The sequence below is a fragment of the Doryrhamphus excisus genome, linkage group LG9, assembly GCF_037039965.1.
Source record: "Doryrhamphus excisus strain RoL-2023G ecotype Guam linkage group LG9, RoL_Dexc_Guam_v1.1, whole genome shotgun sequence".
In the NCBI taxonomy this organism is placed as follows: domain Eukaryota; kingdom Metazoa; phylum Chordata; class Actinopteri; order Syngnathiformes; family Syngnathidae; genus Doryrhamphus; species Doryrhamphus excisus.
Genome location: NC_136365.1, coordinates 15,053,223 through 15,076,790, shown reverse-complemented (window position 1 = coordinate 15,076,790; position 23,568 = coordinate 15,053,223). Strand labels below are relative to the sequence as shown.

The 23,568-nt window shown below is 40.2% G+C and overlaps 1 protein-coding gene and 1 long non-coding RNA gene across 2 annotated transcripts; one reads left to right on the top strand and one right to left on the bottom strand.

The window, feature by feature from the left end:
* The first annotated feature begins 959 nt into the window (after positions 1-959).
* LOC144899849 (uncharacterized) lies at positions 960-14,630 on the top strand. Its single transcript, XR_013628184.1, has 3 exons — positions 960-1,092; positions 1,195-1,258; positions 14,560-14,630. It is a non-coding gene; the product is annotated as an uncharacterized LOC144899849 (long non-coding RNA).
* A 4,672-nt stretch (positions 14,631-19,302) lies between these two features.
* ankrd49 (ankyrin repeat domain 49) lies at positions 19,303-22,190 on the bottom strand. The gene is made up of 2 exons (XM_078793085.1): positions 21,650-22,190; positions 19,303-20,521 (listed from the first exon to the last, which is right to left on the bottom strand). Exons 1-2 carry the CDS (start codon positions 21,866-21,868, stop codon positions 20,039-20,041), a joined length of 702 nt encoding a protein of 233 aa, XP_078649211.1. The 5' UTR covers positions 21,869-22,190; the 3' UTR covers positions 19,303-20,038.
* Between the last annotated feature and the right edge of the window lie 1,378 nt (positions 22,191-23,568).

Sequence of the window (23,568 nt, the reverse complement as noted above, 5' to 3'; positions counted from 1 at the left end):
TAGCTGGCAGCGTTGTACGCTCGAGCTGGCTGCATGAATCACTGTGCTTACGTCACTTCTGTCTGTCTCGCTGTCCCTCAATTAGCCGCCTGGCCGTCTCTGTGCTACATCACAGCCACAGCACGTACAAAGAGCTGCATGGGTGTATGCCTGCTGCAACTATTTCACCAAAATCACCCTGAGTCTAACTAACGGAAAATCTCTGTTCTTTATTTCGAACATGAAAAACATCCAAAGCACAACAAACCAACCAAAATCAATACAAATAAAAATACCTATGTATATGTAACGCACACATGTTCAAAGGGAGTGGGAAGAAGTCAAGACTTGAAGGATCAAGTGATCAACATGTCATTATTCCCCCAAAACTGCAAATTAAATGTGTTTTCTTTTGACATACCATCGAAAAGGAATTGAATTTTATCTGTCGCAAGTCACTTATCATGTTTTTTTTGTTATTTTTTTATAGCTGTCAATTGGTTAAAATATTTAATTGCGATTAATCGCATTTTATCCATATTAAACTCACAAATAATCGCCGATAGCAACAGGTTTTTATCTATAATACGCTTTTAATTTACCTAACCACATGACACTGGATAATATGTTTATTTTTTGCGCATTTTTTTTAATCAAACATTGTGGGGTGTTTTTTTAACATGTTCAACACAAAATGGATCTCAATGTATAAAAAACAAGCACTGGAAATTGTTGCAACTGACAAATGTTCTTATATGTCTGTTCTGTTTTGCCTGATCACTAATAAATAATTTTGAATTTATTTTATTAGATCTCATTTGATAATAATGCTTGTCACAAAGATTACATTTAATTTAATTTAATTTGTCACATCACAGGCTTTGCACTAATATTTTATTTGGTCTTATCCCATAACAGGCAAAAGTCAAGTCACACAGAAGTTGCCTATGGCAGAAGCAGCAGCAGCAGCGCAGTCAGTCTGCCTTGTGGCCACCCATGTGCTAACAAGTCACATTGGGTTGCGTAAAAACTGTCAAACATCTTTACATCTAAACTGAGCCTCACGTCCGCACGCTGCCTGAAAATGCAGAGGGGAACATGAAGATTGGCAGCGTGAGTCCAACGTGTTGATTGTGTGACGAGTCAAATGAATAAACCGTGTAATATTCTATTTGAAGGGTCAGTCTCTTATCACATTTTAATGGTCTTTTGCAGACACAGCTAGAGACTCTTTGGAATGAAGATGCTTGAAAATATGCAACAGCTCATGGCTTGTACAGTAAGTCCATGTCTTATTTACTTTTTATCAGTGATCACCAGCGTGTGGTAAACCAAGATTTATTACCAGGTCATTCATTTTCTACCTCTTATCCTCACGATGGTCGCGGGGGGTGCTGGAGCCTATCCCAGCTGTCTTCGAGCAAGAGGCGGGGTACACCCTGGACTGGTCGCCAGCCAATCACAGGGCACATATAGACAAACAACCATTCACACTCACATTCATACCTATGGACAATTTGGAGTCGCCAATTAACCTAGCATGTTTTTGGAATGTGGGAGGAAACTGGAGTACCCGGAGAAAACCCATGCAAACTCTACACAGAGATGGCCGAGGTTGGAATAGAACTTGGCCTGCGTGCTAACCACTCGTCCGCCGTGCAGCCACCGCAAAACATTTTTAACATAAATTTATTAATACAAATATGATTTGCAATTAACCTAGCATGTTTTTGGAATACAGAATACCCGTAGAAACCCGAAGAAAACCCACGCATGCACGGGGAGAACATGCAAACTCCACACAGATATGCCCGAGGGTGGAATCAAACTCGGTTCTCCTAGCTTTGTAGCCTGTGCGCTAACCACTCATACGCCGTGCAGCAAGTCATAAAATCACGAGGCAAAAATTGATCTGATTTTGTCCATTTGTTGGTGGGCCCAGAACACAACTCCAACCAAAATGGGGGGGTCTACTACTATCATGTGTTCCAAATGAAGGTCTATAGTAGTTTGTCAGTCAAAGAAGCTGCAACCTCTTTTTGTTTTTTTTAAAATCCCTGACCTACTTTTCACACTTGCGTCACCAAAATATTTGTTGTCTTCATCTGTAATCACTTGTGGGTGCTCAGGGTGTAGCTTAAGCTCACAAAATTCACATTTCTCATCTTGTACGACCCAGTAAACATCAGCATTTGGATCCAGTTCCAAACAAGACATATTTATCCAGACATGTGTCTGGATAAATATTGTATTTACAAAGTGCCCGTAGAGTGTGGGATGAGAAAAGGAACAAGTGCATTGGTGTATCAGAAGACATGCTGTCAACATGACTGACTGTCATGTGGAACAAGAAGAGCTGTCCTATTTTTTCTCTCTAGCGTCAATCTGATAAGCACATACTAATTCAACCGAGCTTTTTGAGACATCCCAAACCTGCGCAAACCTCATTATCTGTAACGTTGGCATTGTTTAACACGAGAATACAACATTCTAACTACATTTATTTGTCATAAAAGTGAAAAAGCAGAAAATGAAAAATAAAATGGCTGCCAAAAACAGCACCGGAATCCACCCAAACGTATGAATTAAAAATAAATGTATAATTACAGTTTTAAGTTGAGAAACCAATGTTAAATAATTATAAATGATGAATGAAATGAACATTTGACATCATTTCATTTCTTACCTTCACTGAAGACTCTTGTTGGTGATAAATGTGAGTGGGAAGCCATCTTTGTACTTTGGAATTAATTCTTTCTTTAACTGTGTTCATTCATTCATTCATTTTCTATCGCTTATCCTCACGATGGTCACAGGGGGTACTGGAGCCTATCCCAGCTGTCTTCGTCTTCGGGCGCGAGGCCGGGTACACACCGGACTGGTGGCCAGCCAATCACAGGGCACATATAGACAAACAACCATTCACACTCACATTCATACCTATGGACAATTTGGAGTCGCCAATTAACCTTGCATGTTTTTGGAATGTGGGAGGAAACCGGAGAAAAACCCACGCATGCACAGGGAGAACATGCAAACTCCACACAGAGATGGGCGAGGGTGGAATTGAACTCGGGTTTCCTAGCTGTGAGGCCTGTGCGCTAACCACTCAATCGCCGTGCAGCCTCTTTAACTGTGTTTAATAATGTTTCTGTTGCTTGGCGTGCCTTCTTTGGGTGATGGATTTTCGGAACGATACATCCATCCGTCCACCCAGAGCAAATAGACTACTTTGTCACGTGTAATAGTGTATGAAAGCCAAGATAAGATATGGATGTAAAAACTGTATGGCCCTTGGAGGACTTTCTAAGGAGAAGATGATGAACAATTTGCTATTATGTTCTCATCATACATTTCCCTGTTAAAAGAACATGAAATCATCCTTGCTGCCTGGCAGGGCGTCTTTAAATCAGCATCACCAAAAGATTCTTCTCCAACTCCTGATTGTCTGATTACAGCTCAATAGGGAAACTTGGTCTCTCCTGCAGGGAGGGGAATATCAAGAAAAACTCCTTCCACTGCCAGCATAATCCTGATAACAAATCTCCCGTCCATCATCCCCTCATTTCTTTCTCTGCCATCCACAGTTAGTCTCTCATGTCATGCATAATAATCTGCTGAACACCGTCTGTCTTTATGGATGGAAGCTAGTGGCCTTGATAGTTCTTTCCTGCTTTCTCCAAGGTTATTTCAGTGTTCTCAAGTGGTCGGTGTTCTCAACACTCCGCTGCTTGACGCAACACAAAGGGTGCATGAATGCACCCTACTATCTTGATGCTGTCACTTGATCTCATGGGGTGATGAAAAGCTTCTCTACGGTAGCTTGCATTTCACGCTGCAGGTGCCAGGTTGACGTGGACGAGATTTCTTCGTTTTTAGATAAATGACTGCTCCCCTTGGTGGAATGTCTCCGGTGGAATTGCGTTCTTTTGGTGTTCTGTGCGGACTGGGAATGGGGTCTTTTTGTTGAAAATTGAGGTCACTTAGTATGCGGAGAGAGATGAAATAAATCTGCAATGTTAATTACACCTTTACCTTTCTGCATGCTTGTTAAAATGAGAATTCCGTTTGCAATCTTAGTTGTAAATGCAACTAAGATTGCAAACGGAATTCTCACCCTTTGTTGTTCTGTTCCTTCAGTAACAAGCATTAGCGTTATGCTCGCTAATGCTAGTATGTTAACTGATGTACTAACAATCGTAATCATGGTTAAATAAAAAACAATTATCCACTTTAATTTGTCCACTGTGGACTTGCTTATCTTGACTTACTCATCTTATCTTATTACTTATCTTATCTGACACAACAGAAAACATTTGAAAACCATTGCAATAAGGCAGCGGTGTCCAAAGTGCAGCCCAGGGGCCAATTGTGGTCCACCATTGTTTATTATTGGCTCAAGGCACATTCAAATAATTAAATTTAACAAGAAGACATTTCAAACAACAGCAAAAATTGGAAATTCTGCATAATTTTACAATAACTAAGTCACAACATTAAAAGAAAAATTGACTCTAATGAGAAAGGGGCATAATTCTACGAGACAAATGTAATATATGGATAAATAATAACAAATACTAATAATTAATAATAACATTATGTCTCTGTGTGGAGTTTGCATGTTCTCCCCGTGCATGCGTGGGTTTTCTCCGGGTACTCCGGTTTCCTCCCACATTCCAAAAACATGCTAGGTTAATTGGCCACTCCAAATTGTCCATAGGTATGAACGTGAGTGTGAATGGTTGTTTGTCTATATGTGCCCTGTGATTGGCTGGCGACCAGTCCAGGGTGTACCCCACCTCTCGCCCAAAGACAGCTGGGATAGGCTCCAGCACCCCCCGCGACCCTCGTGAGGAAAAAGCGGTAGAAAATGAATGAATGAATAATATTATGAACACAACACAACAAATATTAAAGAATTACATGATATTGTAAAAGTAATAATATTATGAAGAACAACCAGAATGACTTAAGTTTAAAAAAGTATACAAAACTGTGGTGAGACCAGCCATGTTGTCTAGAGACAGTGCCACCGAGGACAAGACAGGAAGCAGAACTGGAGGTAGCAGAGATGAGGATGCTGAGGTTGTCATTGGGAGTGACCAGGATGGATAGGATCAGGAACGAGTACATCAGAGGGACATTACATGTTAGAGGCCTTGGAAATAAAGTCAGAGAGGCCAGACTGAGAAGGTTGGGACATGTCCAGAGGAGAGATAGTGAATATATTGGTAGAAGGATGCTGCGTTTAGAGCTGCCAGGTAGGAGGCGTAGAGGAATACCAAAGAGGTGGTTTATGGATGTAGTGAAGGAGGACATGAGGGTAGACAGAGACAGGGTCTTTAAAATTATTATTATTCAAAAACTTTGGTCAAAATTTTTAGCAAAATCTCTCAACTAGAAGACCGTCCACTTGAGTTCACGCTTTGGATCACCCGATTCCTTCTTTCTTTCTGCCTCTTGACAGGTTTGTTTGTTCTCACTGACTATTCATTAGAAGGTCAGATGTGGGTTTTCTCCCGCCACTGTCCCTAAGTCTTGTGTTAAAGTCCTCCGGTAAGATCTGCATCCAGCAGTGATATATGGAGCGAGGGTGTTGAGAGCTGTAAATCCTGTTCACACACATCACTTGTTTTGCTTGCGGGGAAGCTATACATACATGCTACATGTCAAGGTTATGGAATGATGAGCATGGACAATGGGAGTCATATGTAGCTGATGCTTGTATTTGCATTTGCGTTCCTTTTATCAGTGCCAAAGGGCCTAATGAAACTAATGAAATGCTTTAAGTTCTTCATTGTTTTTTACTCTGAAAGGTCATCTTCTTTGTCGGATTAGAGTATGTGCCTTTGCTGGTCACACATTGTAACAACTTTGCTCTGGATGCAGCGGTATTATACTCCACAGTGTCCAGTTTAGTGTTGTCTTTCATCTCCTCTTGGAAAAAATACATCTCCTTCTTCCCCTGCATGCTTCCCTTGATATAAAATGTTTGGACACGCCTGCTGTGTGGCAGCAGTGTTTCTTTTGTGTTCTGCATTTGGGCCCAAAACTAATGTAAATTGTTGTTTGGCTGAAGACTGCATTGTGTTCATGTTGTGGTGTTGAGAGCAGTGACTCATGATCCGTCACTAGATGTGACTGTGATCCAAGTGCATGGCTATGCTCAATGACCTACTTCTATTTTCAAATGTAATTCACACAAAAAAGGGATGGGCTACTTTTATCTCATTGCCATTCCAGACATAGCATGTCTTGAATACTGATTGTACTGATTATGTATGTGCTGTCTTTGTATGCTCATCTGTTTATTTTGCATGTATGTGTGTGCAAAAGTAAAACAAAGCAAAACACTGCAAATATTTGCACCGAAAATGCTCTATGAATGAAATCAGGTTGTTAAAAATTAGCAAATGCAAATTGCCTGCTGCCCCGAGCAGAAATAAGATGTAGTGTGAAGGTGTGTGTGTGTTCTCTGGTGGGTGACATGCATAAACATAGTGTAATTACCTTGTGCATGTGTGTGTTTTCCAATATCATTTTGTAGTTTTTTTTTTCCCCATAGGACGCTTTGGGTCTTTTGTGTTATCTGTAGCAGCAAGTGTGTTTCACAAAGACACAATAAGAGTGGGATGTGTTCCGTCGTCTGCTCTATTGCAAATCGCAATCAGCTTTTAAAACAGTCGTGCCAGCCTTCTCATCTGAAGTGTGACACAATCAAATTAAATCTCTTCAAGTGATGTGCACCACTTCTTGCTATTTAAATGGGTCAGAGTAGGTAAGAATGGTGCATATTGCATGTTTTAAACCAGCCTAACATTTGTTTTGAATACAGTGCATCCGGAAAGTATTCACAGCGCTTCACTTTTTCTACATCTTGTCATGTTACAGCCTCATTCCAAACTGAATTAAATTAATCTCTTACCTCAAAATTCTACACAAAATACTCCATTATGACAATGTGAAAAAAGGTTTTTTTGACATGTTTTGAATTTATTAAAAATAGAAAACGAAAAAAATCACATTTACATAAGTATTCACAGCCTTTGCCATGAAGCTCAAAATTGAGCTTTTTTCCACTGATCATCCTTGAGATCTTTCTACAGCTTAATTGGAGTCCACCTGCAGTAAATTCACTTGATTGGACATGATTTGGAAATATAATAACTGTTTATATAAGGTCCCACAGTTGACTGTGCATGTCAGAGCACAAACACCAAGCATGAAGTCAAAAGAACTGTCTGTAGACCTGCGAGACAGGATTGTCTTGAGGCACAAATCTGGGGAAGGATACAGAAACATTTCTGCTGCTTTGAAGGTCCCAATGAGCACAGTGGCCTCCATTATTCGTAAATGGAAGACGTTTGGAACCACCAGGACTCTTCCTAGAGCTGGCCGGCCTTCTAAACTGAGAGATCGGGGAAGAAGGACCTTAGTCAGGGAGGTGACCAAGGCCCCGATGGTCACTCTGTCAGAGCTCCAGCATTCCTCTGTGGAGAGAGGAGAGCCTTCCAGAAGGACAACCATCTCTGCAGCAATCCACCAAACAGGCCTGTATGGTAGAGTGGCCAGACGAAAGCCATCAGACCAGAGAATTTTGTTTCTCATGGTCTGAGAGTCATTCAGGTGCTTTTTGGCAAATTCCAGACGGGCTGCCATGTTCCTTTTACTAAGGAGTGGCTTTCGTCTGGCCACTCTACCATACAGGCCTGATTGGTGGATTGCTGCAGAGATGGTTGTCCTTCTGGAAGGCTCTCCTCTCTCCACAGAGGAACGCTGGAGCTCTGACAGAGTGACCATCGGGGCCTTGGTCACCTCCCTGACTAAGGCCCTTCTTCCCCGATCGCTCAGTTTAGAAGGCCGGCCAGCTCTAGGAAGAGTCCTGGTGGTTCCAAACGTCTTCCATTTACCAATAATGGAGGCCACTGTGCTTATTGGGACCTTCAAAGCAGCAGAAATGTTTCTGTATCCTTCCCCAGATTTGTGCCTCAAGACAATCCTGTCTCGCAGGTCTACAGACAGTTCTTTTGACTTCATGCTTGGTGTTTGTGCTCTGACATGCACAGTCAACTGTGGGACCTTATATAGACAGTTATTATATTTCCAAATCATGTCCAATCAACTGAATTTACTGCAGGTGGACTCCAATTAAGCTGTAGAACGATCTCAAGGATGATCAGTGGAAAAAAGATGCACCTGAGCTCAATTTTGAGCTTCATGGCAAAGGCTGTGAATACTTATGTAAATGTGATTTTTTTGTTTTCTATTTTTAATAAATTCAAAAAAAGTAAAAAAAAAAACTTTTTCACATTGTCATAATGGAGTATTTTGTGTAGAATTTTGAGGTAAGAGATTAATTTAATACAATTTGGAATGAGGCTGTAACATGACAAAATGTAGAAAAAGTGAAGCGCTGTGAATACTTTCCGGATGCACTGTAAATAGGTTTTTCTTTTTTATTATGACTGATAAGATGGCATCATGGTTAGCACACGTGCTTCACAGTCAGAAGTCCCACGACCCTAATGAGTGGAATAAAATGGATGACTGGGTGGATTAAGTTGTAAAAAGTACAAATCAGTAGCATTACCTTAAAGTCATTATTAACCTATGCTTATTAAAACCCAATTTGCACAGAGTGGAGCAATCTCTGCAATTGATGCAAAATCACTGCCATGAGGCGTTCACCACTAAGTCAGGAGAGAGAAAAAAATTTGGGCCAGGGGCGACCCTGAGTAAAAGCCATTATATTTCTGAAAAACGTGAATAATCATTTTATTCAAGAAATAGTACATGTGCATATTTTTCATTAGAGTTAATTGGTTCCAGAAAATAAAAATAAATAAAATAAAAAACTATATTAGGAAAGCAGGAAGTGAACAAATGTAACAGTTACTGATTGTAAAAGTACCAGATGGAGGGGTAGGATTTAATAAGCTTTGCTTCTTCCTACTCCCTTTAGACATGTGGAACTGTGAACTGATTATGTGATGCACTCAATTGTAATCTGATGCATGTTCAAATGAAATGAAACCATTACCATTACCATTACTTACAGCGGTAAGTGAATTTATTATTTTATTTATAAATAAAAATATTTTTGTAGTTGGCGCTTAGAACATTCTACACGCAGTTTTTATGAGTAGAGCCCTCTAGACAAGAAATAACACCCCTATAGTCACCTTGACACACATATTACCCAAAAATATTAGACATAATTGGAGAAAATAAGCAATTAAAAAAATAAATAACACTCTTGCTCATGTGTGTTTCAATAAATGTCTTCCAGCGATTTGGACAGGAAGTGGTGTCGGCCATTCTGGCTTTCAAACTTGTGTTTTAGGTGGAGTCAATACAGCCACAACAGTAGCCCGTGTTGTTATTATGATTATGATGATGATTATTATTGTCATTATGTTATTATTGTGCCTGTTGTGAGATAACTCAAACCGGCAATAAAAGCCTGTTGCTGGTGTCTTTTGTGTGTTATTAGTGGCACTTCGTCGACACATTTAATTGCCTTAAACCAGTTATTAAACCAATTAAACCAATTATTTTCTGTCTTCTAGAAATACTAGAAAAACTGATAATATTCATTCATTTTTCTGTACTGTACAAACTGAACTTGAAACTGAAACCAAGAAAATAGTGGGGCGGGCCTCCCGAGTAGCACTTAAAATGTATTTCTATATTGGTCAATTTTCAATATTCTATTCTGGAAAATGCTTAATTCAAGCCAAGAATATGTAAAATGTGCTTAAATATGCATTTCCTTTGACTGATAATAGACTGTAGTCAACCACGAAACAGTGCTCATTTATTAATTAATCAGTTGTTGAAAAAAATGTGACTGAGAGAATGATGTTCGAACTACAGTGTAGCGACAAGAGAGACAACTAGAATTGATTATTAATACATCTTCAACTAATTGTGCTTTTTAAATTCACTAAACTCAAACATGTATTTCATATACAACTCTTTTCCAGACATGTCATGACATGATTGACAGCTTATTAATTTAAGCCGTTTCTAGCGAAGGTGTTCCAGGGGTTGCCTGCACTAATTAACAAGTCTGACATGAAGGGTAAGGATTGATGTGTATTTTGCAAACAGGTCATGACTTCATATCAGAGCCACTGCATAAAAACCTTCTAAAAAGTTCATATTTTGTCTCATCAAGACCTTTCCCAAAGATCTTTTCTGTCAAATTTCAGATGAGCCTTAATGTTCTTCTGGTTTCAGCAGTGGTTTTGGTCTTGGAACTACATTTTTGCCCAGTGTCTTTCTCATGGTGGAGTCATGAACACTGACCTTAACTGAGGCAAGTGAGGCCTGCAGTTCTTGGGATGTTGTGGTTGTTGTGGGGTCTTTTGTGACCTCTTGGGTGAGTCGTCACTGCGCTCTTGGGGTAATTTTGGTCGGCCGGCCACTCCTGGGAAGGTTCACAACTGTGTGCCATTTGTGGAGAATGGCTCTCACTGTGGTTTGCTGGAGTCCCAAAGCTTTAGAAATGTCTTTATAACTTTATAACCCAGACTGATAGATTTCAATGAATCTCAGGTTTAACGGGGGGGGCGATCAATTGTTCAGACGGGGCCATGTAGGTTTGGATTGTTTTTGTCCCTTAGTAACACGTTTCATTTGAAAACTACATTTTGTGTTCAGTTGTGTTGTCATTGACCCATATTTAAATTAGTTTGAAGATTTAAAACATTTAAATGTGACAAACATGCAAAAAAATAAGACATTTAGAATGGGCAAGCACTTTTTCACACCACTGCACATAAAATAGAAGATCCTTATAAAGATCTCTGCAGGTTCGGAGCATAGTATGTCATAGTCACACAGTGACCAATTACATGTTTGGCAACATTGTGCAGCATAAACTTTATCTATTACCCTGTCGATGTAAAGGTGTAAAATCCATGTTATGTAATTCCCCTGTCACAGATATAGCAACAGGGCATGAAAGCCAAATCCTAATAGTAAGACGCTAATGAGGTCCATATGGGTGTCACTCCATGTACTGTTTCTGACCCTTCCTGCTCATTTGCTCATGTTCAGAGTGACTGGTGCCCACACTTACTGACCTTTAGTTACCTTATTTCGAAATGTATTATTAGTCTATCTCCAGACTTGATGCTATAACACAGTTGAGTTATGTTAGTAGTGTATCCTATGCACAGTGAAGTACACAACAGAGCATGGGATTTGGCCGGTTACGTAATGACTATGCTAGCTTCACTGATCCTTGTCTGTTTCTTAGTATTGGACTCCTCAAACTATTGATGCACTATATAAAAATGAATAGTGACAACTTGGCCATTTTAGTGTTATTGATCTGTATTCCTTAGAATGGTTCAATAAGCTATGAATATTACGTAGTATTACAAAACTGAGAGACCACTTGTGTCAGGGAAGATAAAACAATGGATCTTGGCTATACTGAAGCATACAATCTATAGCTACTATATTATAACAAGCTATTTTTCATAATGGCTTTGAAAATCCCCGCAGTTTGAGGATGCACGTGTCCACACATGCACAGAGAATCAGTCAATAGTTCCTGAACAGCAAGTCCAAAGGCAGGCTAGACTTCCTGATTGATTACTAATACCAGTGTCACGTGGAAATCCAACAAAGCCAGTCTGATCAAATGATAAATAAAATGCAAAAAATTCTGCTAACAGGTTGAATTCAGTTCATCAGTCATTTCCTTGACTGATTAATTATTTTTTTATGGATATACATACCATACTGACACCAATGCAGACCACTAAATTTACAATTTGAATTTGTTGTCTGAATATATTAGAATTTTAGTTCATTTAGACATTTTAATGCTTGAAAATGCTTAATAGAGGCCAATATGTACAATTTGCGTATATTTGTATATATTTTATTAAAAATGTGTGGAGTTTGCATGTTCTTCCCGTGCATGTGTGGGTTTTCTCCGGGTACTCCCATTTCCTCCCACATTCCAAAAACATGCTAGGTTAATTGGCGACTCCAAATTGTCCATAGGTATGAATGTGAGTGTGAATGGTTGTTTGTCTATATGTGCCCTGTGATTGGCTGGCGACCAGTCCAGGGTGTACCCTGCCTCTCACCTGAAGACAGCTGGGATAGGCTCCCCCATGACCTTCGTGAGGATAAGCGGTAGATAATGAATGAATGAATGAATGAATGAGGGACTAAGGAGGTGCGGTCACTGTGTGTGGCTGGCCAATCACAGAGTGTGAAGAGTGAATACATAATGAGGATTTTTACTTCATCACAATTATAGACAATGAGGAGCCGGAGGAATGCTCGTACCTGCAAAAAAATGCATTATCCGTAACGAATACTCGTCTGCAACTTGTCATCATTATGAGAAATACTATTGATTTCAAGAAATAACTCATGGCAAAACATGTTGATTTTGCTCCCACGTCACGTCAAAAATCATGTCTTCAGTGACGGTAAAAGTAACCTATGATGTTCATTTATCCCTTACATCAGGGGTGGGCAAACTACGGCCCGGGGGCCACATGCGGCCCACTAAGCGATTGAATCCGGCCCGCCTGTTGCTTTTTAAGTATTTCAAATTTTAACATACAATCTGGCAACATAACTTGCAAGTCTGACGTCTTATTTAGTAAAAAAAAAAAAAAAAATTACAAATTAAATGAAAATAAATAACAAGAAAAAATATATATATCAACAATATATATATATAAATAAATGTATGATATATTAAATGACTGATGTTTAAAGTGCTCCTGAAAAAGTTTTACAGATAAAATTAGACCAAAAAAATCTAGAAAAATTATTAAGTATAAAATAGTGTGTATGTTAAATATATGTTATGGCCCCCCCGGACAATTTTGTTAACTCAATGCGGCCCACCAGTCAAAATATTTGCCCACCCCTGCCTTACATTCATCATTTCTATGTACAGTGAAGAAAATAAGTATTTGAACACCCTGCTATTTTGCTATTTCTCCCACTTAGAAATCATGGAGGGGTCTGAAATTTTCATCGTAGGTGCATGTCCACTGTGAGAGAGATAAACTAAAAAGAAAAATCCAGAAATCACAATGCATGATTTTTTAACAATTTATTTGTGTGATACAGCTGCAAATAAGTATTTGAACACCTGAGAAAATGAATGTTAATATTTGGTACAGTAGCCTTTGTTTGCTATTACAGAGGTCAAACGTTTCCTGTAGTTTTTCACCAGGTTTGCACACACTGCAGGAGGGATCTTGGCCCACTCCTCCACACAGATCTTCTCTAGATCAGTCAGGTTTCTGGGCTGTCGCTGAGAAACACGGAGTTTGAGCTCCCTCCAAAGATTTTCGATTGGGTTCAGGTCTGGAGACTGGCTGGGCCATGCTAGAACCTTGATATGCTTCTTACGGAGCCACTCCTTGGTTTTCCTGGCTGTGTGCTTCGGGTCGTTGTCGTGTTGGAAGACCCAGCCACGACCCATCTTCAATGCTCTGACAGAGGGAAGGAGGTTGTTCCCCAAAATCTCACAATACACGGCCCCAGTCATCCTCTCTTTAATGCAGTGCACTCGTCCTGTCCCATGTGCAGAAAAACACCCCCAAAGCATGATGCTACCACCCCCATGCTTCACAGTAGGGATGGTGTTCTTCGGATTGTACTCTTCATTCTTCTTCCTCCAAACACGCTTATTGGAATTATGACCAAAAAGTTCTATTTTGGTCTCATCTGACCATAAAACTTTCTCCCATGACTCCTCTGTATCATCCAAATGGTCATATGCAAACTTAAGACGGGCCTTGACATGTGCTGGTTTAAGCAGGGGAACCTTTCGTGCCATGCATGATTTCACATCATGACGTCTTAGTGTATTACCTACAGTAACCTTGGAAACGGTGGTCCCAGCTCTTTTCAGGTCATTGACCAAGTCCTGTCGTGTAGTTCTGGGCTGATTCCTCACCTTTCTTAGAATCATTGAGACCCCACGAGGTGATATCTTGCATGGGGCTCCACTCCGATTGAGATTGACCGTCATGTTTAGCTTCTTCCATTTTCTAATGATAGCTCCAACAGTGGACCTTTTTTCACCAAGCTGCTTGGTAATTGCTCCGTAGCCCTTTCCAGCCTTGTGGAGGTGTACAATTTTGTCTCTGGTGTCTTTGGACAGCTCTTTGGTCTTCGCCATGTTACAAGTTAAAGTCTTACTGATTGTATGGGGTGGACAGGTGTCTTTATGCAGCTAACGACCTCAAACAGGTGCATCTGATTCAGGATGATACATGGAGTGCAGGTGGACTTCTAATGGGCAGACTAACAGGTCTTTCAGGGTCAGAATTCTAGATGATACACAGGTGTTCAAATACTTATTTGCAGCTGTATCACACAAATAAATTGTTAAAAAATCATGCATTGTGATTTCTGGATTTTTCTTTTTAGTTTATCTCTCTCACAGTGGACATGCACCTACGATGAAAATTTCAGACCCCTCCATGATTTCTAAGTGGGAGAAATAGCAAAATAGCAGGGTGTTCAAATACTTATTTTCTTCACTGTATTTATATGCATTTTCCATCCATCCATCTTCACTAGGGTCGCAAGGTATGCTGAAGCAAACAAATTGGAGATGTCCAAGTCTCAACAAATGAACTTATTTCATCAGATATGGCTCTGATGCCAGATTGCTTTGAATAACAGTGAGCTTGAAATGTTTCATAGCGAACATACTGTAGCTCGGGTGTTACTAAAAACATTTACGATGCCTGCCTTGTCATTTGTGACTACCTTGCCAGAGTCTGCTGCAGTCACATACCTGAGCAGACTCAATGTGACACGCTACTGCCGAGGTATATTGCCTCGCTCATGCAATTACACTGGAGATGACATTTACACATCAGTGTAACCCGTTTTGTGCGTTTTCAATTCCAACTTGTTAGAGCACCACTATGGAAGACGCCATAACAGAGTGAATCCATTAGCTGCCAGCGTCCTGTCAGTCACAGGACAACTGTCAGCATATAAAAATACAGTTAATATTACAATCTTAAAAGAACGCACAGTCTTAATTAATTGTGTGCCAATGACAACGCTGTTATGCAAAAGTGATTCTTTCAATGATTCACACAATGATTCAAATGACATTTTAATGCCATCTTTGGGTCCTCCAGTGATTTCCATGTTGGAAATTGGAAGGAATATGTGCATGGATGTGTGATGTCATAAATGGGTTTGAGACCTTTGCAGTCAGGTTTTGTCTATATTTATGGAAATTTAACCACATCCTACAAAAAAATGTAAAGAAAGGACTTCCGCTCTCATTTACTGATGGTGGCTGGCAGATGTGAATTATTGCAGTTGTCACGTCGGCTTAGGTTTGCTCACATTTATAAAAATTCACGCTGTTTCCTTGTTTCCTGCTAGAGCAGGGGTGTCCAAACTTTTTCCACCAAAGGCCACATAGTGAAAAAGGAAAGGATGCAAGGGCCACATTTATAATCTGTAAACTATATGTAACATATGTAGGTTATTTTATTACATTCTTGTAATATTATAACTTTATTCCCATAATTTTATGACATTCTTCCATAGTGTTACTTTGCCCCAAATATTACAAATGTATTTTATTTTCCACCAAAGGCCACATCGTGAAAAGGAAAGGATGCAAGGGCCACATTGATCATCTGTAAACTATATATAACATATGTAGGTTATTTTATTACATTCTTGTAATATTATGTTTATTCCCATAATTTCATGATGTTCTTCCATAGTGTTACTTTTCCCCAAACATTACAAATTTATTTTGTTGTTAAATTCTCATAATATATTTTTAATGATGTTTTTGTCTTTGCTTCAGCTTTGTGCTCGTAAAATGACATTATGAAGTTTATCCCTGTACACACAGCTTTTTTCTTGTGAAAAAGTGAGTTTTTTACAGCTGTTTTTTTTTCATTTCTGCTGTTGTTTTTTGTACTTTGTTGTTTTGTTTGTTTTTTGAATATTACAACTTGAAAAACTTGATGGAATGCAAAATGTTGTTATTTTTCTTATATGATAATGTTATTTTCATAAAGTTTTTACTTTTTCTCTTTAGATTACATTTTTCCTGAATATTTAGACTTTATTCTTGTAAAATTACTGCTGATTTTACAATTTTTGCTGTTTTTTTTTTAGTTTTCTTGTTAAATAACATTAAAAATGTGCCAACAATTGCGGACCACAAATGGCACCCGGGTCGAACTTTGGAAACCACTGGTGTAGAGCAACCGTTATATCAAAGCAGCCTGGATGTAACATGTAAATCGCGAGAACAATGCTAAAAACGAAAACCCGCGCTGTGCAGCAGTGGAAGGCAGTGAGTCACTGATCTCTTTCATCCGCCATGCACGGATCACTGCGGAGGAGGGACCGAGTGTTTTGATTGAATCTCCAAAATGTGAGCTACACAGACATTATGGTGCATTCGGTGTTTGACTCACCGCTGTGTCTTGTGGATGTAGATGTGACCTAGAAGCACATGTTATGTTCAGTGGAGCAATGAACTAGATGGAAAAGCGTTATGAAAGCATGTCGCTTAAGCCAGTTTCAGCCAGGTATAGAGTAACGTAGTAGTAGTGGAACCCGTTGACCAAGACATTAAGTCCTGGTCCACTCTGTTCTTCATCATAAAATGTAAGACCCAAAGGCATGGGCGACGCCACAAAGCTAATCATCTGATGACATCATCTGAACGTCTTTCATGACAGCGGCAAATACAGTACAACTTTGGTCTCTAATTTGGCGGCGTCTCTTTGTGAGAGAGGTTTAACTGTGTCATTATTCCCACGTGACAAGTCTTTCAACCAAATTGCCTTGTGTTACTGTTGGTACCTTAATCTACATACTTCACAGGAACATTTAATGCATAATCCAAACACTCGCTGACAGCTGCATGTCTTCACCTCGATGGACCGGAATGGTGAGATCACATTCACAGCATCCCAGCCGCTGTTCTGTATGTAAACCCCTTGTTCGTTGGAATGACATTGGGAGGTTGACCTATGATTGTTTTTCCCGTGGTCAGATATTGAGATTTGAGAATTTGGAAGCGAGCCCTTATAAAGATGTTTTGGATGACTCTGAGTCCTACTGATGTCAATGCAATCTGGACTTCCTTATATGGGCTGCAGATTAGCTGCACTCAGTAAAAACGGACCTACGTATCCGGAAGTCCTCGGGAGTGTAACCAATCTTGAACTTGACCTTGAACTTCCAAATGTTTTGGATGAATGAACAAAAATTCTCAGACACACTCCCAACCTCTTTCATTGAATACCCCCCCACCCCCATACTACTGTACTGTATGAGTTTATCGTTCATGTACAACTGAACAAAGATCAATTGCATAAATTGAATCTATCAGCTTCCTTGTCATCAGCAGTGAACCTTAAGTGCATCAATGCTGGGAAACGAGCAACCAGCGTTTTGCGTAAATCACATGTTTGTTGACAGAATCTGTCTATTATCTCCTCCTTCCTCCCCGCCGTTTAACCCCATCTATCCATCCTGTCTTGACTGTTTGTCAGCCTGATCCTGTCTTATCCGGCCTCCCTGGACCCGCCCTCCTCTTCTCTTGTGTATGAATGTGATGTAACCAGTTGAGGTCGCTTACCTGACTGACGACCACCAGGCTGCCAGGGCGATAATGTAAACCTCTCTGAGAGGAGATAACAGCCCCTCGGGATAATTGTCCAGACACACAAACACACCAGGCCGGGGGAACACAGCGAGACACTTCCGTTGCCATGGGAACTTAACCTGGAGCACACACAAACACACACACATACATTTAAATGAATGTGTACTTTGTCCTGAAGAGGAGCTCATGAGGAAGCAAAATTGAAACATTGGAGAGACGATGTAAGAAGAAAGAAGAGCCATGTGATACAGCCACCCTAATTATCACTATGTGAACTTGTAGAGCATGTTCATATTATCCCATTAACATATGTACTCAAGGGCTTATTTCACACACTTTATTAGGATGTGAACCAACAAGTATTTTAATGCTTTTTTAATGGAACTAACATTTGGACTTAACATCACTGTTACTATTATGTTCAATGTCATTATGTAATTCACCATTGGCACATTGTAGTAAATATAATCGAATTAAACAAAATAAACCTTAGCAAAAATGGGAAAATAGAGCAAAAAGACACAGCACCAATAATAACCATGACAACTAATAATAACAGAAAGCTTTGTCTTTAAATGTAAGATTCATTTTAATCAACTAAAAATAAAATGTTTATATCGAAAAATAAAAATATCCAAATGCCCTGGTGGAAGGTTGTTTCAACCTTTTTAAATCTTGTAGTTAATCAACACATGAACATCAAGTTAGAGGAAGCCATTAGTTTGCCACTTGCGCCCCCTGCAGGTGAGATACTGCTATTACAGCAACAGTAGCATTCCAGTTCCTTTCGAGTGCAGTGGTGAGGCACATGTTAATATAGGGTATTCAGTAAAGTCAATGCTTTAGTTAACATGTTTTCAAATACTTCGTTGTCACATTTATTTATTTTATATAATTACATTTTTTTTATGTATTGGTGGTGGCACCTTGACCTTCATTCCTCAGTAAAACAAAGTTAGTTGCTACTTACTAGCTGAGCACAAACATTCTAATTCTGTTTGTTAAACTGATGGCCTGCTCTGCAGTATTAGTATTAGTTAGAGCATCACACATATTACATATAAATAATCAAATAACGTTGATTATTTTTGTACATTTAAATAAAGTTATTGAATTGAATTTGCTTAGTTTAGTAGCTGGTGATAACACTCTATTATCCATCATTTTTCTATGCCACTTATCTCACTAGGGTCGTGGGGGTACGCTGGAGCCTATCCCAGCTGACTAAGGGTAAGAGGTGTTTTTTAATGGTTTTATATACATACAGCAACCATCCAGTAACAGGTATACTCATGATACGATGTTATACAGTATGCTTTTCTACATCAATGGTTCTTTCCTAGCAGTCCAAGGTCTACCCTGCCTCTCGACCAAAGTCAGCTGGCATAGGACCCAGCTTACCCCTGCTACCATAGTGAAGACAAGCAGCATAGAAAATGGATGGATGGTTCTGTCCTGTGATTGAGGGATGCAGTATAGCATCTCCTTCAACCTGAACAGGATAAAGTCTATGGGGAACAGACTGTTCATTTTTAATGGTCAGTACTGTGGGGCATGTTTGCACATGTGCTACATAGCCAGGTACGGTACTCCAATCACTTCTTCAACCTCTATGTGTGTAGTCCACTCCATGTACTGCTGAATCAAATCAGACAGGATTTTTCCTTTTGGCAGCATCATCCAGAATGTTTTAATGATGTCATAAATCTGCAAGTGTATTCCAGTCTCACAATTAACATCCTTTTCAAAAAGTATGCTGATGCAGCAAATGAAACCAATAAAATAATAACAATTAAATCTTACTTTAATCGATTACGCTGACATTTTAATTATTGTACAGGTACTACTTTTTGTATTTGTTTGATAACACGGCTGCACGGCAGAAAGTGGTTAGCGCCTCAAGCTAGGAGACCAGGGTTCAATTCCACCCTAGGCCATCTGTGTGGAGTTTGCATGCTCTCCCCGTGCATGTATGGGTTTTCTCCAGGTACTCCGGTTTCCTCCCACATTCCAAAAACATGTTAGGTTAATTGGCGACTCCAAATTGTCCATAGGTATGAATGTGAGTGTGAATGGTTGTTTGTCTATATGTGCCCTGATTGGCTGGCGACCAGTCCAGGGTGTACCCGCCTCTCGCCCAAAGACAGCTGGGATAGGCTCCAGCACCCCCGTGACCCTGGTGAGGAATTAGCGGTAGAAAATGAATGAATGAATGATAAGAACACTTAATTTATTCTTTTGGTCTTGAACTGCCTGATGCAAACTGATCTCCAGGCTGAATCACTCTGGGAAGGCAAGACGCAAAACATATACATACTGTTTACATACTGTATAACATATATATACTGTATGTATATATTTTCTTCACTCTTTCATGGCAAAGATGAAAAACATTTACACTTGTGAAATTGGAAGTACACTGGCACAGTCTTCCACCATCTCAAACAGGAAGTGATACGGGCTGCTCCGTCTGGCCAGCTCACAGGCGCTCTCCCCGCTGCTGCTGCGGAGTCCTGCCTTCAGGTGACGCTGAGACAGGAGGAGCTCCAGAGTGTGTCGCCAGTCTGTTTTGGAGGAGCCGCCGTGGGAGGCTGCCAGGTGTAGAGCTGTGAGCCCCCCGTTGGTTTGCGCATTGAGGTCGGCGCCGTGGCGCAGGAGCAAGGTTGCCACATGAACGCGGGCCCAGCGGCAGGCGCTGTGCAGCGGCGTCCAACCGTCGACAGTGCGAGGGTTCACTTTGGAGCCGGAAGCGAGCAACGCGGAGGCCACATCCACGTGACCGCTATATGCTGCACGGTGTAGAGGTGTGTACGCATCATCATCGCAGCTGTGTACCAATGAGGCTTCTGCTGCTAGCAACCTGTGGACTGTGGACAGCTGCAAGGCAAAGTACATTGGAAATCAATAGAATACTGTACACTCTATGGGTGTCTTGTAATTGTCATTAAATAAGCTGCCTCTTTCAGCAGTGTTTTGTTGGATTTCCCTCCTTCCGCGAAACAGTCTGTCTAATTTACTCTCACTGAGCCCACTCCACTGTAATTGGTTACACTCCTAAGCGCTACCAAGGACCTGCAGAAATGTAGGCCTGCGTTTACTGAATGCAGGTAATCTGAAGCCCATATAAGAAAGTCTGTGTTGCAGTGATGTCCTAACCTCATTACCTGGGTTAGGACATCACTGCACGCCAACCTCATTACCTGATGCGTTGGCAGAATTTAACACGAGAATTGTTACATTGTAACAACATTTATAAGTCAGTAAAGAGGAAAAGCATAGTAGGTCCCCTTTAAGAAAGAGTTTCAAACAGTGTGGGGAAGAAAACACTTCCACACTCAGTATCCAGGGAGTGTTATGGTAAAGTAATGTAAGATCAGTGTAACATTACTGACGTCTAGTGATCAAAATACTACATGGATTCATAATTGGCTATAGTGCGAGTTGTGGTCTTTTATTAATGAATTATTGAAAAATTCAGCCGGCTGCACGGTGGTCAAGTGGTTAGCGCGCAGACCTCACACCTAGGAGAGCTGAGTTCAATCCCACCCTCTGTGTGGAGTTTGCATGTTCTCCCCGTGCATGCGTGGGTTTTCTCTGGGTACTCCAGTTTCCTCCCACATTCCAAAAACATGCTAGGTTAATTGGCGACTCCAAATTGTCCATAGGTATGAATGTGAGTGTGAATGGTTGTTTGTCTATATGTGCCCTGTGATTGGCTGGTGACCAGTCCAGGGTGTACCCCGCCTCTCGCATAAAGACAGCTGGGATAGGCTCCAGCTCCTCCACGACCCTCGTGAGGATAAGTGGTAGAAAATGAACGAATGAGAAATTCAGATGGAGCGATGTTCGAACCGCAATGCAGCGAGAGACAACTGTACCTGTACCAACGCCACAAAGTACCAGTGTTATAACAGTGTTAACAAATGGCGACAATTTGAGCAGTAACAATAACAATTATGACGCCATACATTAGTAGAGGTGAGTGTCCAAATAAGAAACACTTACACGGTTGTTTTCTGCGGCCCAAAGAATGAGCTCTGCTGGCTTGTCTTTAAGGGTTTCTTCTTTGTGTAGATACCACTCTTCACTACGGGCCTCATCCTCATCCTCCATCTCTGCCTCTTCATCCTTACTCCCAGTCCAGAGGCTGCTAGCCCCTCTGGGAATCAGGTGTCCGTGCGTATCTAGTAGCTCAAGCTGGTTGAAATCATCCGGAAAATCCATGCTGGGGCGTCTGTTTATAAGAGGTATGATTTGCTATGTAACAACCATTTGTTTTGGGAGCTATTGAGCTCGGAAGTTCGAATCTGTGAATATATTTCTAACTTTACAGCATCGAACTCGTTTGTGGTTCAAAGCTAGCTAGCTAGCTGCTTTTGTTTGACTAAAACACATCCAGCGTGACACGTTCGTTATTTACGTAACTTTAAATACAGCTCAAACAAGATATACGTATTTGGTATCTTTAGCAAAGATGACAACACACATTTTTAATTCTCACCATTCGGTTCTTCGGATTCAAAACAAACCCCGAGAAAGTTTCGTGAACACATATGGGAAATGTAGTTCTACGACCAAATCATGTATAGGGAACATTCTTAAAAAGACACCAATACCCATGACCACGCGCGGCTGCTTCTCGTTTTTTCCTTTGTCGTCACTTTGCCGGTGTTGCTACACCAAGCGGCCATTATGTGAATAGCTAACAACCCAACTCGCACGTCTCTCTTTGACCATCAGTTGTTCATATTCCTTCAACATTAATATACAGGATATAGCAAAATTAAAATTATATATTTTTTATGTATTACATTCTTTAACGTTATTCTTACAGAATACAGAAATGCGTGGGTTTTAGTTTTAGGATCTTTAGTCTCTTGGTGTGTGTGTGTGTGTGTATTCTAGAATTAGATAACATCGAAAATTATAATCAAGATAATCATATGTGTATAATGACTTACAGTAACATGGAATAAGGTGCTCTTCAGAGGTTCTGGAACAGTCAGGCCAATTTCTTCATTTTCTTCTGTAGATTGGGTCTGTAATTACCTCGGAAACATATTTATTTATTTAACAACTCATGTGCAATACATTCATATGTGACTTTTACTCATCTGTATATACCATTCATCATTTGCACCAAAATTAATACATATTCTGGTGTCTGTGCAATACATATCTGCTACTGTGCAATATTATGTGAACAACATGGAAATTGTCTTTGGAAAACTGTCTTTTTTACTTTTACTTTTTGTGTACTTTTTAAACTTAACTATTGCACTGAAAGGAGAAGCTCTCTAACCTCATTGTACATCTTGTATAATGAGAATAAAGGACATTCTGATTCTGATGAACATCGAATATGAGACCAGAGAGCACCCTGAGTTCATTCTGCAAATTCTTAATAGGATTGAGATCTGAACTCTGAGAGAGCCACTCCAAAAACTCCAACATCTGGACCAACTTTGATGTCATTGTCTTTGTTGGAAGACCCAGTGATGACCTAAACCTAGACTGACAGCAGGCATTATGTTATTCTTCAAAATCTCATTAAAATTGTATCTTTTCTGTGTCCTGTGCACCCTAACAAGGTTTCCTGTGCAAAGGATCTTGAGCTTTTAATGGACGATGGCCATGAAGTCCACCACGATGAAGAGCCCTCATAAGAGTCGCATTGAACTAAAGGAAGTGACAATCACCTTAGTTTTCAGAGATCTATGGATTTTTGTTCACATGGTCTTGAAAGTTCTGATCATCTCGCGTTTTCGACCACGGCCAGGTTTATTTTTGACATAATTTGTTTCTTTCTGCTTTGCAATGATGCATTGAATCTGGTCCTTACTGATTAAGGGAGAAAAAAATTAGGAGCATCTCTAGACCAGTCCCTTTCCATCAAGTGGTCAGGTACACTAACCCTGTCTCTT